A 14,345-nucleotide genomic window follows, 5' to 3' on the forward strand; every position below is an offset into this window, starting at 1 on the left:
CTTCGTTTCAAGTTACTCGCGCAGAAATGGATGTATCTAGAACTAAAATACATCTAGATACATCCATACCTGCGACAAGTAATTCGGAATGAAGGAAGTATGAACAAAGAAATCACATTCTAGGAGTAGGAAGTTGAAAACTGTACTACATCCTTGCTGGATGTAGATCAGATCAGTATTGGCAGGCTAGAGTGATGATGCCGTTCTAGAAGGCAGGGCCCACAGCGACGGCGCCACAGAACCGGCCGATCCAATGTGCGACACCAACGGAAATCCATTCCCGCCTTCCTTCTAGACGACAGTCGACACTCGACAGTGACGTCCCATCCCCAACCTAAGTGAGTGATCGATGTCATGTCCCCACCTCCCCGCCACCTACATCCAAACCTATCCCGAAACGCTGGCATGCATGAGCCCTTCATAATCACAAGCTTCAGCTCCCCTCGCGCTCCAAGTTGAAGCGTTGAACTCCCAGCCCACTCGATCCCCCAACTCGCAACTCGACCCCGACCAAGCCGAACATCTAGCCAATGGCGGGAGCAGTGCCTCTGGCGCCGCCGATGGTGGCCGCGGCGAGGCCGGCGGCGGGCTCGCTCTACGAAGCGCTGCGCGTGGGCCGCGCGGCGACGCAGGTGGAGATCAGGACCGCGTACCGCTCCATGGCCAAGCGCCTCCACCCCGACGTCGCCTCCTGCGGCCGCGGGGGTCCCGAGGCGTTCCTGGAGATCCGGAGGGCGTACGAGACGCTGTCCGACCCGGCCGCCAGGGCGCGCTACGACAGCTCGCTCGGGGTGTTCCGCGGCGGGGGCGCCGGCGGCGTGATGCGGGTGCGGAGGTGGGAGACGGACCAGTGCTGGTGATTCAGGCCATGATCTCCCAACTCCCATGAACGTGGATGAGCTGTGTTGGTGTCCTCGGCGTAGTTAGTGCTGTTTATTGGAAAGATTGTGGTGTGGGCCCAGCCGTCGGTCCCTCTATGCAGCCGGCCCCACTTTTTGGTCCTTTTTTTTGCGGAGCCACTTTTTGGTCCTGGTGGTGTAGCTTTTGTAAATATATATTCAAGCTTGCTACTACTGTTCAGCTGCTTTTCTCTCAATATATTTTGGCTTCAGGTGTTTTAGAATCCCAGACTCGAAATAGACTGTGCGCTGGCTTTCGTTCTATGCCCTGTCTTACAGAAGATTGTTTTCGAAAATCTTGTAAATCTGACGTTAAGAGACCATGCTACGTTTTAACAGGTATAAATCGGTATTTTCTTTCCATTTCAGGCACAGTTCAGAATACAGATTTCCAGTGAAAGAATAACTTCCCGCAGAAAAAATGTGATAGTAACTGATAAGCCTTCGGTGTCAAAAAGAGATGGACGTTCCCTGGGTTGCCAGGCCAGGAAACAAGGATTCCTGATTCCAACACGAGCAAACCCAAAGTACTACACGACCGACATTTTTGCATCCTGACCTACTCCCTTCATCCTGACCTACTCACTTGTCATTAAAATGGATAAAAAGAGATGTATTTAGAATACATCTTTTTTTATTCATTTTGATGAAAAGTATTTTCAAACGAAGGGAGTATTACTTATTTCGTCCCATAATATAAGAGTGTTTCTGACACTAATACGTCTTATGTACTGCTCCATGCGTTTCATAATATAAGAATGTTTTCAACACTAACTAGATTACACTGTCCTGTGTAGATCAGACGTTAGCACGGCCCTTCTTTCTTCCATTGGCCGACACAGAACCAGCGCGCTGAGGACGCATCAAAACTTTCGCATGTTCCAACTCCAACTCTCTCCGAAAAATAAACAAACTGACATCGTCGGTGCCGCGGCAGCTCCATGGTTCACACCAGAACGTTTAAACTGCCATCGTCGGCGCCAGGATTCACACACGACACTGGCACGGTGGCCACAAACATCTCAACGCATGTGCAAGGAATGCAAGTAACGAGCTAAAGCGCTCCACCAAACAAGGTGGTAGGCGCCATAAGTACGGACACGAACATAACCAATTTACAACACCTTCTAGGTAGGGGTATGGTATCACTGCCACATTGCCGGTTCAAGAGCCACTTCTAAAAATTCCCTCTGTACACGGGCTCACAAATAGATCATATGGTGGTTCAAACTTACAGCGGCTACAGAATGCGCCCTATCATCTCACTTGTGGGTCATCATCACCGAGTTGATTACATGCATCATTAGGCGGATGTTGTTCGCTTCCAGTGGGCTGGTTCCTGGTACCGACTGTTGGCGGGCCAAGACGCCATAGACTTGCTCAAATATTGGCCTCACATGCGCTGCAATCATCTGATGGGTTGGTTGGATTGCCATGGCGACCGCTGTCATCCATTGAAGCTTCAGAGGTGTGTCGTTGGCTATGTCGCATGCCAGTTGCTGGAAAAGGGCCAGAAGGACCCCTTGGTTCAGAGGAACGGGGTTCAGTCTACACAGACCTTGCAAATCAACCTGCCAGAAAGGGTATCAGGTATCCACACTTACACATATATGCTAGTTAAAAGGTTGCATAGCCTGATCAAAGTGTTTCTCCGTGGTGTAACGAAAGCATGGGTTCATGAGATGAACTAACTATGAGATGCAAGTTTGTATGTCTATACATCTCTTGATTTGCTCAAGAAAATGGGGAACAGGCCAACTACTTAAAAAAATTAAGTGTGGCCAATACCTGAGAGCACAACCAAGATACCATGGAGACGTCACTTCTTTGAAGAGCCATCGTAAACGCCTCATCAAACTTTTGCTCAGATAATAGTCTGGTTAGCTCCTTCATCGGGTCCAGTGGAACATCAGCCTAAAACAGCAATTACAACCAGTAAACCAAATGCTTGATGTTTTCATTATTCAGAAAACACACAAATGAACTGTGGTGGGGTGGGGGGTTAAGACTATATCCCACGTATTCAATCGTACAGAAGGCCAAGGATGGAAACAGTCTGATAGAGCAAATAGGTAGACCACTAGAGTGGAAAATTTAGTATTTAGTACCTCAGGGAGATTGGGTATTGGTCCGTTGATGGGCTGCAAAGCACTAGTATTATGTGATATTGGGTTCCCTGATGCAACTAGTGCCAAAAGCTTGCGCTGACCATCAAGTAACTCTGATGTAAGACCCTGGGTAATTGATGATGCTGAATTGATTGTTTCCTGAAAAAAATCAAATGAGAAAGAAAGTATGAGCATTACTCAGCATATGGGAAAACTGTATAATATATCCAGCTTGTGTCTTCATATTTATGGCCTCTGGCACTGCATGTAATAAGAACAAAATGAAAGACTTGCAAGCCTTACCCTTAAAGTCTGTGCCAATGGACTATGTGCTGCTGCGACCTGCTGCTGGATAGCAGTACCATGCTCAGACATGCCCTTCTGGAATGCACCATCCACTTGCTCAAACATTGTCTTACAAGATTGTTCAAATGCTGGGATAATTGATGACTCAAAGCTTGACCGTAAAGCATCCTGCAGGGCCCAAATTAAGAAGCAATATATCAATGCTGACAAAATGATCATCCATGGTAATAACCCAATCCAGATATGTAGTGAGTTGCTTGGTGACCCAATGGAATCTCATTTTGTATGTACAGTTATAGAAGTTGGGGTTGGATATGCAAGATTTTGTTTGGTTGCCAAAATAGTAAATTACAAGGTGCTTGGCTGACTAAATTAGCATGGTACAGTATTTGGAGTGAATTGATGTGTGCCTACGAGATATGCCCATGCTACATGGCACTATGCGACAAATCTGCTCACAAAATACAATGTTTCATTATCTTATTCTTATACATCACCTACCCATATGATCTTCCTAAAGAACACCTAAAAACAACTCCAACGTGCACAATCCCATGCAAGGATAGGTTCGTTCCAGCAGCCATTCAATTCTAAATATGTAATGCATACGAAACATAATAACTGTGAAAAAACAAATCAAGTTGGCACAAACAAATCATGCTTACAATGTTCCATTTGAAATTAAGAGCTTTGCTGCTAATGATCTACAAGGACTATATACGCGCCAAAGATACATACCTGAAGTGCCTGCTTGGCAGATGTATGGAACTGTGTTTGGATCTGCTTAGCAACAGTAGCTTCAAGTTTCGTACTTATGGACTTATCCAGCTGATTTGCAACCTTTTCCCCAAGAACTTTCTGAAACGGAAAAATTGATGAGAAATATGAGGGAAATCACAATATAGGGAACAACAAGAATAGCCCCAACCTGAAGCGAATCCGAAACAGCAGAAGACAAGGACTTCTCAATGATAGGTGTTGTTGTTCTTGCAATGGTGGGTCCCAACAACGATATTTCTCTCTTTAATGATTTCTCCAGTATAGCAGGAATGTCCTTGTTTACAGAAGTTGTGATTAGAGTAGAAATCTGCTGCATTCGCTCTCTTTCAACCTTTTCATGCCTTGCATTTTCCTCCTGGATACGAGCCCACATGGCATCAACATTAGCCTTTATGGACTTCTCAATATTACGCCCGAGTGATGTCTCGATCCTTTTGCCCTCCTTTGCAATAGGAGCAGACACAATTGCGTTCAGCTGCTTTTGCATGTCAGTATGCATTGCCATAAGCTGCAATGGCACAGGCATTGTCAATATCGTAATGCCTTGTATCAGAACTAAAATTTAAGACTGTCTTTGTGCAAGATAAATTATGTCATGCTTCCATGGCATCAAGTAACAAAAAATACTTTCATATTATGGAACAACATGAACACAAGAATATTTCAGAAATTATAGAAAACTAGGACAGTGCAATCAAGATTAGAGGTTAATATGATGCACAGTCGCTTGCTTGGAAACTAATCCCTCAATTCCAAATTACTTGGAAGTTCTAGCTTTGCCCTAAGTCAAAAATTTTAAAATTTCACCAAGACTACAGAAAAAATATACGAGCATCTACAGCACCAATTAGTTTCATTAAATTTGCCTTAAAATATATTTCATACTCTATATATTTGACTTTGTAAATATTAGCACATTTTTCTATATACTTGGTCAAACTTAATAAAGTTACTTAGGACGAAGCTAGAACTTCAATTAATTTGGAAGGGAGGGAGTAGAATTTTCACCATACAACCAGGATGTTTTACAACATTTTTTTTGCGGGTGATTTACAACATTAACTGTATGCTGCTGTATTCAAGCAACATGCATTGGCATTGTCCAAAGGCATTTTAACAAGCAGTTAGAGAGCAGCAGTCCTCAGAAGTAGATCACCCCATGATCTATTTCCAACTCTAAAGTTCAATATGCGGATCAGGAATGATGCGCAATGCACAATCACAGGTTAGAATCTCAATTTCAGGCTTATTACTTATTCCGGCTCACATGAAAGAACTGGCATTTCCTTTTACGTAATGGTGAGTGACAATTTCATTCTTTTAACTAAACAAAAGCCAAGCTGACACCTAAGTTACAGCTGTTTTAATTACTTCAACCATCAAAACAAAGGGGATGAACTGATAAATCGGCTATAAATTTTGATCAACCACAACTCAATTTATCTAACAAATGTTCATGTTTAACTGGGCTGCAGTCTTAGCACATTTTCTAGCAACTATTTCGATGTAAATCATTTGAAGTCTACCAGCACCGAATAATGTCAGACAAGTTTCAGCACTAAGGGAGAGAAACTTCTATTGAATCACCTGTTGCAATGTTCCTTGAATGGCAGCTACTTGCGGGACAGAATCAATGGCAGGGTTTGTATTGCTTGGATGTTCATGTGATGAATCAGTAGAGTTGAAGGTGCTTGTAAGAGGAGACATCTGCCCAGACACCTGAGGATGCAGAACTTTCTCCTCTTTGGTAGCTGAGGGTAACTGCAAGTTCCTTGACGAAGAGCCATTGATGTTTTCAGTAGCTTCAGCTGTTCTTCTTGGAAGATTTCCATCCCGAGCACCAGAATGTTGTTTCAGAAGTGTGGGGTCTGATCTCTGTGAATCTTCCACACTGTACTTGTCAGTTGTTACCGAGCGTTCACTAATTGTCTCTACAGTTTGCTCTGAAGACATGTTAAGTCTCTCCATTTTCTCTTGAACAATTTGGGTCTCCTTAACATCCTCAAATCCAATATTTTGATCTGCTTTTTTCTCAGCCACAAGTTTTGACTCCATTTCTACATTCTGTGGGCTGCCATTAGCAGTCGATTCAGCAGATGGGAGCACACCTGAAATAATTTCAGATGGGGTAATCAAGTGTGTGGCATTCACTCCGACCTTAAACGTGGGATGAGGATCTGAAACTGTACCATCAACCTGGCCACCTCTTGGCTCTTCATTCCCAAAGCAATCCTTCCTATCAAATGCTCCTTGCCCACTTGTACCATCAGAATCCATCCTTTTCTTTGAATAATCAAAAGATGACTTGTCCCCATCATGATCACCAAGAGATGGGCCTCTTGAAGCTTCTCTTCTCAAGACAGCTTCTGCATAAGATCCAGCATTATCCATGTTTGATGAAGGAGTTGGGGATGAAACATGAGTAGCAGTATCAGCTTCTGTGTACACAGACAATGGGGATGAAATTTTAATACCAACATCAAGAGTGTGAATTAACTGAAGCAATAGGGTGTTAAGTTACTATTGTGTTACCTGTTCCCTGATGATCACTCAGTGGTTTAGTTTCTGTTGATGACTCCACTGATGCCACTTCTAGAGGTCTCTCATATACATGGGAAATAGCCAGATCCCTACCAAGCCCAGCGTTATCAGCTGTAGGAGGCAAACAGAGTAATAACTCCAATCCATACTGCTGGATAGCCATTGTCTGGACACAATAGACTTGTACTACATGTTCACCATCAGGCTGGCTTTCATGTGTTCCCGTCAGACTTAAAATAGGCATTGCAACTGTGAAATCTGCTATATAGTCCAGACGAGTAGAAGCAGGATCTGGACCATACTCAACATGGATAGCATATATAGCGTTCTTTTTGGCATTCGCAAGCAAAATAAGGCTAGCTTGTGGCAACACTGCTACTTGGTTGAAAAATGCTTCCTCAAACCTATTTTCCAGAGAACTCACAAGTTCCAGAGTTTGAGTGCATCTCCAAGTCTCAGATTCACTTGGCAACAACCAACCTTCCTTATCAGAGGAAGCCCAGATTTTTACTTCTCGGTTGAGAGGCCCCTGCGATATTTCACAAAAGTTAACACCATGAAAGAATTATGCTAAATGAAGGCATATGAAAGATTAATTTCCAAGTTTGCAAGAGTGTCCATGCATTGTTTATCATAATGACATACTGATAACAGGAAAACCTATGCAAACTATAATTAGGAAACAGTGATCAATTCTGCACTATTTAACTCCAGTTTTCAGGCACTGCCATGATGTTTAAGCATGGTGAGACTTCAATCAATCCTATATGAACTGGGCAACTGTGTTGTGGTTATTCATTGTTTACAGAATAACATGCTGCTGAGGGTGATTAAAGATGACAGCAAATATAGTTAGAATGTGAAAAGGTAGAAGAATGCATACCGCTGTAACGAGATTTATATGATTTGGTTGCTCTGGTGCTGTAAGGAAAGAAACCGAATAAACAGCTTTACCATCATGCGGTTTCATCACAGATAAAGGCACTGTCCTGCGATCATCCCAGATTTTTACCTGCCAAAATAAACAGTACACATCATAAACTGCATCTACAGATTCAGAGAGTATCTTTTGGTCACATGGTGCCAACAAAAGAACAGGTAGGTTATTCCCAGATCACCCATCACAAAAGAAGAAACTTCTACGAGAATGGCATTTTTGCCCATGTCTAGCAGGATAACAAAAAATTAACTGAACTAAGATCAGCAGTCCTAGCATGCATTAGTTGCATACAGCTCACAGTGGAGCTGGACAGCATATTCAAACATTTTAGACACTACAAATTAAATCGAAACAAATCTGAACTTGAATGTGCAATGGAACTGAAGCTTAAGCGGGATGTTCAGGATCATTTGCTTTGCCAACCATTTATTTCCTGTGCTATTGCCTATCATGAAGTATAGGTTTCCTAACCAATAACAGGATATCTTGTACAAACCGTGCCATCTTTTGATGCTGAAGCCAGACGGGTAGTCATCCATTGAGATAAGGACAGATCTGTGACATCCCCGTCATGTTTACCAACCAAGTGCACACCATCAATGAGCTTATCAAGTGAACATTTAAGAGGCTCTTCTTTACTGAAGTCTCTTCCTCTTCCCACTTTTGTTGTGTCTATTTTTAAGACACAGTTCCCTATTCCAACAAACAGAATTTCCTGCAAGATGAGTGCATAAATCATTAACAGAAAACCAGTCAAGACACCAAAAGCGACAGGTGGTATAGATGAGGCTCTACTTGCTTATGGGAGTGCCAACATATTCTCGGATGGTAAGTTCCAGCATCTCCTACTATCTGGATGGCCATTTCAATCTTTCCTGTGATTTGTGGTTTATTTTCCTCATCGGGTCCCTCGTCAATCTTCCATACATATATACGCCCATCTACGCTTGCACTGTCAAGAAGAAAAACAAAATATTAATTGTGTGTGAAAGAGAAGGATTAGTGATGAAACCAGCTATGGTGTGTAATAACTGGAGGGCACTACACCCTTCTGTCAGGTGAGCACCATCCAATAAAATGATGGCACAGTAGCAAAGGTACCCAACAGAGCTACCCTAAAATTATAAGAAAAGGCATCCAGAAGGTCCCATATATCGATAGAAGTACCTTGCTAAACGATGGACATCTTCTGCAAAGAAAGCCATGTCCGTCACCCTCTGCAGCAAACAAAATAAGGCCACGCTAAATATAATAAAGAATTGTACCTTCATGCGAACTAAAATCAACATTACCTCGTGAAACAAGACAAATACAGAACTAAGAAAAAATTGGCGCTGAAAATCAGATATGTACAGCTCATATTATATAAGTACGATAACCGATGACAAATGGACCCCGTCAGTATGAGAAAGAAGAATTAATTCCAGTGGACTATGAATATGACTAGTCATTAATAACCTGAACCTGGCTTATGCAGCAAGCATATTAGCTATTCCCTTTGGATTTCTGCTGCACGTAGTACCATATTATTTCACTTGACAACATAACCTTCCAATAAATATTCCACCCATATTTAGTTAATAGTTAGTAGTCAAGACCTCAGACTGGAATATGACTGTCATCATATGCAATATAAGAGTCCAGATTTGCTGCCCCCAGTACGTAGGGAACAACACTAGATCCAGCATGAGTTCGTACTTTGAGATTGCATGTTTTGTGTATATACACCATGCAACACTTCACTTTTTCAGGTGAACTAAGGCTGCTCATAGCGGGGAGTAACTTAGACTAGTGTCATGCATATGACACTAGTCTTTGTTACTACCTTCATAGTGCAAAGTAACATACAAGTAGTATCATAGATGATTGCATTTATTACATTATAGACTCATTTTGCTTTGGTTTGCGTTATGTTACAGTAACATATTATGTTACTCCAAACACATCTCTCCTCATTAACTAGATGCCACATAAGCAAACTTGTCTTGGAATGCGCTATGTTACTTGCTAAGTTACTCCCACTATGACCAGCCTAATCTGTATCTAGTTTATACCAATCAATTTCCATGCATCCCATCATTGGAAATGAATTTATGATTGAGGCATAGTCTACACCATAGCATCACACCATTTCCTCGCCACACAAATTAATGCTTATAGGGAGCTCATGCATAGAGCAACAAGTCTGCACTAACATCACGGGCTCCAACAAGGCACTTGAGCATATAAACTACTCAACAGCAAAAGGTTATTGGTACGATCAGTCTACAGAAGACATACCTGTGTGTGCCCACGAAGGAGCGAGCGGAGTGCGGTGTTGATGTTGAGCACGCGGATGTTGCCAAGCTTGAGGCCGTACACGATGTACGTTCGGTTTACAGCGATCTGCCGGCCCAGCACCAACCCCGGGTCCGAGGTGTACTTGGTGATGGGCGTCACTTCCAGCTGCGGTGGCTGCGCCTCCCCTGGCAGCCGCGAGTCCACGTCGTGCACGGCCCTGTCCCCCGGTCCCAGCAGCCTGCCCCGGGGCATCTTGCTGCTTGTGCTTGTCATCCTCGCCGGCGGTGCTGACGGCATCCCTGGCAGCGGCGCCACCGGGCCGCCAGAGAACTCTGATGACGTAGGCGGCATGGACACCACGGACTCGAGGTGGGTGGGCGCGGTGTTGCCCAGCAGCTGCATGAGCCGAGCTCCCGGATTGGGGCCGGGGTTGGAGTTAGGGATAGGGTTTCCAGTGGGGTTAGGGTTCGCGAAGGCGGCGACGGGGAGGTGGACGGCGTTGGGATCGGTGGGGTAGTTGAGGTACGGGTTGCGGTGGAAGGGCGGGGTGGCGGGCGGGTAGGAGTAGGGGCCCGGCGGCCCGGTGGCCATCGGCGCGCCGGGCGGGCCGCCCGGGAAGATGCCAGCGGGGGTCGGCACGGTTGTGGGGTGGTTAGGGTTTGGGGGAGGCTTGAAGAGCCTGCTGAGCTCGAAGGGGACGTTGGGGTTGGGATTAGGGTTTCCGGAGGGCGACGCCATGGGAGGCCGCTCGAGGGCGAGGTGGATCTGTAGTTGCAGTGGGGTTGAGATGAGTTAGGGGATGGAGGAGGAAGACGTAGAGGAGGGAGGAGGCAGAGGAGGAAGACAGAGGATGCTCCCCTGGTTTTTGCGGTTTGAGGATTTTGGGAGCAACGGCAGCTGTCACTGCCACCTCTTATGACTAAAGCTTGTACGTGCAATGCACGTCTCAGTTAATATATGTACTTACTCGAACACTATGAATACTTTAAAATTTAAATTATTCATGGAACAATATAGCTAATCGATTCAAGTAGAGGGGAACATTTATAGTTACCAATCATATACCTACACATTTTTTTCTTGGGCGACTTATTCAAAAAATCCATAATCAGTGAAAATCTGCAAACTTGCTATGTAGAGTATTGGATCGGCAGCGAATGGTGGCATATCACATGTATGGTTCTGACCATCCACTTGAGCTTGTTTTGTAGATAACCCCTCTCAAAATTATAGGCAAATTGTTGGCTATGTCTTGGGACTGTCCGTTTTCGTTTCTACTCTATAGGAGCTGTTGAAGGGAGACAACGCAGTCGAAGGGGGGCGCCGCAGGAAGCTGGTGCGGCCAGCACCAATGCTGCATGGAGCTAAGTCGCCCCATCTTGTAACGTCACGGGAAGATGCCATAGAGGAGTTGGGCGAGCAGGTCGCCGACGCGAGCTAACGGCGCTGCTGCCCCGACGCGACAATTGTGGCTCTGCCCCGCAGAAGGATCCGCTTTATCCTAGATGATTGTTTCGTAACCTTCATGTGTCAATATCTCAACACGTTATAGCTGCACTGAATTTTCTACTGTAGTTCTTTCGAGCTGGTGCAAGCTTCTAAGCTTGGAGATCTCCTGAATTTGTATGCACCAAGCTATTTTGATTTATTAAAAGTGACAATCAAAATGCATTTTGGTGGAGTCTTTTCACAGCTTCCGTTTGGAGCGAAACATAAAGATAGAGAGAAGCTAAATCTTTCATCTTGCAAAGAGAGGATTCAGACAAATTAAACTACCCTTATTTTGATAAAGTAAACTTTGACAGTGTAATGAAGTTCTTTCATGTTGAAAATTTAACAATGCCTGTGTCTCTCCCGAGAGAATGTTGAAGCTCTAGACAACATTACAAGTGTTAAGTTTCAACTAATAATAATCAAAAGGAACAAGTTGGAAGCTCAAGAAATTCACATATGTTTATAATTAATTGCATTTGACTTGAATTGATAAATCACATATAGAATTCAAAATGATAATACATGAATTTCCTCGTCTTCTTCCATAGAAAAATAACTATGGGATCCTAAATTTACAGTCCAGATGCCTTTTATGTCTTCTAAGAAAAAACTAAACAACCGAAAATCAACATTTCAAAATAAAATATCCATTCTAAATAATCTATCAGTGGCATCAGCTACATAATGTGCTGTGAATTATACTTACATGAAAAAATGTGTGACATATTTAAATAAATTATTTTTTAAAGCTATATGAACCCAACTAAAAGAACACGATAACTGGTGTAGCATGAATCTTTGTTTAGTCCCATACAAGACTATTTTTCAAAGGCTTTGGTAAGAATGCTTGATATTTCCCTTTGTAAGAAGAAGAAACTTGCAACTTCATGCGTCCAGCACACATATGAAATACACCCCTGAGCCAGTTCAAAAACAAGACTACTGTGTAGTCTGAGAAAATATTTTTCAAAATAGTCGCTTACAAAATCATCATCTAATGTTGACAAGAAGCATCTGCAGCAGCCATCTCAATCCCTTGTATTTATCTATTTAGAAGGACAAGGGCAGCAATAGATTGGATCATGGGTTTTGCAAAGCTGAAATTTCAGCAAATCTTTGCATTTTTCGTGTTTCAGAGAGAAGAATAATAAATGATATGTAGGTTAAAGGAAGAAATTGTATTGTAGGTGACCAAAAAACAACATTCTTTTGCTCTGTACTAAGAAAATACTAATCAAGCAAACAATGGTAGAATTTATCATCAAGTCTTTAATTGGATCGATCCACTATCCATAAGCAAGACATACCCAAGTATGGAGTGAAAACCAGTGAGAAAAATGTGAGTGCAAGCATTAGCCATAGGCCTCCTTGTTCTTGCTTTTGCACCTTTGCAAATTCAACACCACAATCACAACACTCTATATTCAGTATGAATAAGTGTAATTTTGAAACAACAAGAGCAAATTTTACCGGCTATAAATTGCTTCCATCATGTGACCATGTAGCCTCGCACGAGCATGATATATGTCACTTGAACAGCTGGAACCGAAGGGGGGAAATATTTGAAATCAGAACCCCAAGGACGGCAAGAACCAACATTTGATAGGAAGACAACCCATTTTTACCCCACAAGGTATGTGAAGAAAAACATACTTCTCCATGTTGGATTTGTGCTGCGCTATGGCCGCGCTGGCGAACACCAAAGAAAAATGAAGTTATACCTTGCCTTTCTGAGAGAGTTTGTGAAGACCTGTAAGAGATGACACCTAATGCTATAATTTAGAAACAAACCGGTATAAGGCACTACATGCTGACATTCTGTCGAAGAGGCAGTGTTGACCATCATACTACTTGCTTTCTGAACTACTGAAAATTTAAGCAAAAGTATAAAGGAACCAAAGAGGCAATCGGATTTCCCTAGATTGGTTCATCCATGAATGTAATATTATGTGCTATAAAAACAGAAAAATAGAAATGGCTGTCTTTTCATTCCTACAGAAATGGTACTAAAATTATCGGGCTTGTTGTCAACACCAGATAAAATCCATGTGCTACATGTTCCCGTTACCTGGCTTATTGTCAACACCAGACTAAAACTGTACAAAGACGTATGCTTATAGGTGTAGTTTCTCAGAAGAATGGCTCATCACGTAAAAGCGGAATAATTTATACAGTTGTACATATGAGTACATTGCATTGACTATACTTTATTCTGTCACATCACATTCTTTTTTAGGAACAGATAAGAACAAACTTGCTTGCTTACATCAGACCTGCAGCTTCCTTGGTGGCAAACAGTAAATTGTTTCAACCTTCAGTGTACAACAACCAACAGTCACACTCTTGAATCCAGGAAAGCTAGGTGAGTAAGTAGGTGATTAAGAAACATAAAGTACAAAAGAAATACATTCAGTTTTTCTGTTGCATGAGAAAAAAAAGAAAAAACAGAGAAGCAATATAGCTATTCTCGCGTTGCTGATCTGAAAAGATAGAACCCACATTTCTTCAGTGTTTAACATGGAGACGACAAACATGTGAATTAGCCGTTTTCACATCTAATCCATGTTGCCCATTCAAAAATTTAGGATTGAATAAATGATGTATACAACTACCACTGGACTGAGAAGGCAAGTATTATAGATTTTTTTGTGCAGGCAAATGTTCAAGAGCTCGGAAGATAGAACAATGTTAGCACTCAAAAGCCCAGAGATATGAAATATTAGAACATAAGCATTCAAAGAAAGTGGCTCACCTGGCATAAAATTCACAAACATCTGCTATGAAGCCTGCATATTGTACCTACTTCCTGTGTAGAAGAAATAGAACAGTTTGATATGAGGGAAACTTTCTATGAAAATATTCACATGATATGTTTACAAAAATCACGTGGCCACAATAAATCTCAGCTTTCTTACATTACCAAGAATAGTGTTAAATCAATGCTTCAGTAGTAATTCACTCAAAAATAACATATATAGAAATAACATGAGGGAGAGG

General features: G+C 42.6%; 2 protein-coding genes across 3 annotated transcripts; one reads left to right on the forward strand and one right to left on the reverse strand.

Moving 5' to 3' along the window:
* The first annotated feature begins 370 nt into the window (after positions 1-370).
* LOC125519933 (chaperone protein dnaJ 11, chloroplastic-like) lies at positions 371-1,133 on the forward strand. The gene has a single exon (XM_048684710.1). It carries the CDS (start codon positions 531-533, stop codon positions 858-860), a length of 330 nt encoding a protein of 109 aa, XP_048540667.1. The 5' UTR covers positions 371-530; the 3' UTR covers positions 861-1,133.
* Positions 1,134-1,931: 798 nt separating this feature from the next.
* LOC125519932 (enhancer of mRNA-decapping protein 4-like) lies at positions 1,932-10,744 on the reverse strand. 2 transcript variants are annotated; one of them, XM_048684709.1, is made up of 14 exons: positions 9,855-10,744; positions 8,742-8,791; positions 8,370-8,526; positions 8,071-8,289; positions 7,518-7,646; positions 6,626-7,163; positions 6,283-6,531; positions 5,681-6,201; positions 4,242-4,601; positions 4,052-4,171; positions 3,311-3,481; positions 3,008-3,166; positions 2,688-2,813; positions 1,932-2,470 (listed from the first exon to the last, which is right to left on the reverse strand). In XM_048684709.1, exons 1-14 carry the CDS (start codon positions 10,590-10,592, stop codon positions 2,162-2,164), a joined length of 3,846 nt encoding a protein of 1,281 aa, XP_048540666.1. In that variant the 5' UTR covers positions 10,593-10,744; the 3' UTR covers positions 1,932-2,161. The 2 variants fall into 2 exon arrangements, with proteins under 2 accessions (XP_048540666.1, XP_048540665.1); XM_048684708.1 differs by having other exon boundaries at positions 5,681-6,531.
* Between the last annotated feature and the right edge of the window lie 3,601 nt (positions 10,745-14,345).

Source organism: Triticum urartu, chromosome 7 (assembly GCF_003073215.2).
Source record: "Triticum urartu cultivar G1812 chromosome 7, Tu2.1, whole genome shotgun sequence".
NCBI lineage: Eukaryota > Viridiplantae > Streptophyta > Magnoliopsida > Poales > Poaceae > Triticum > Triticum urartu.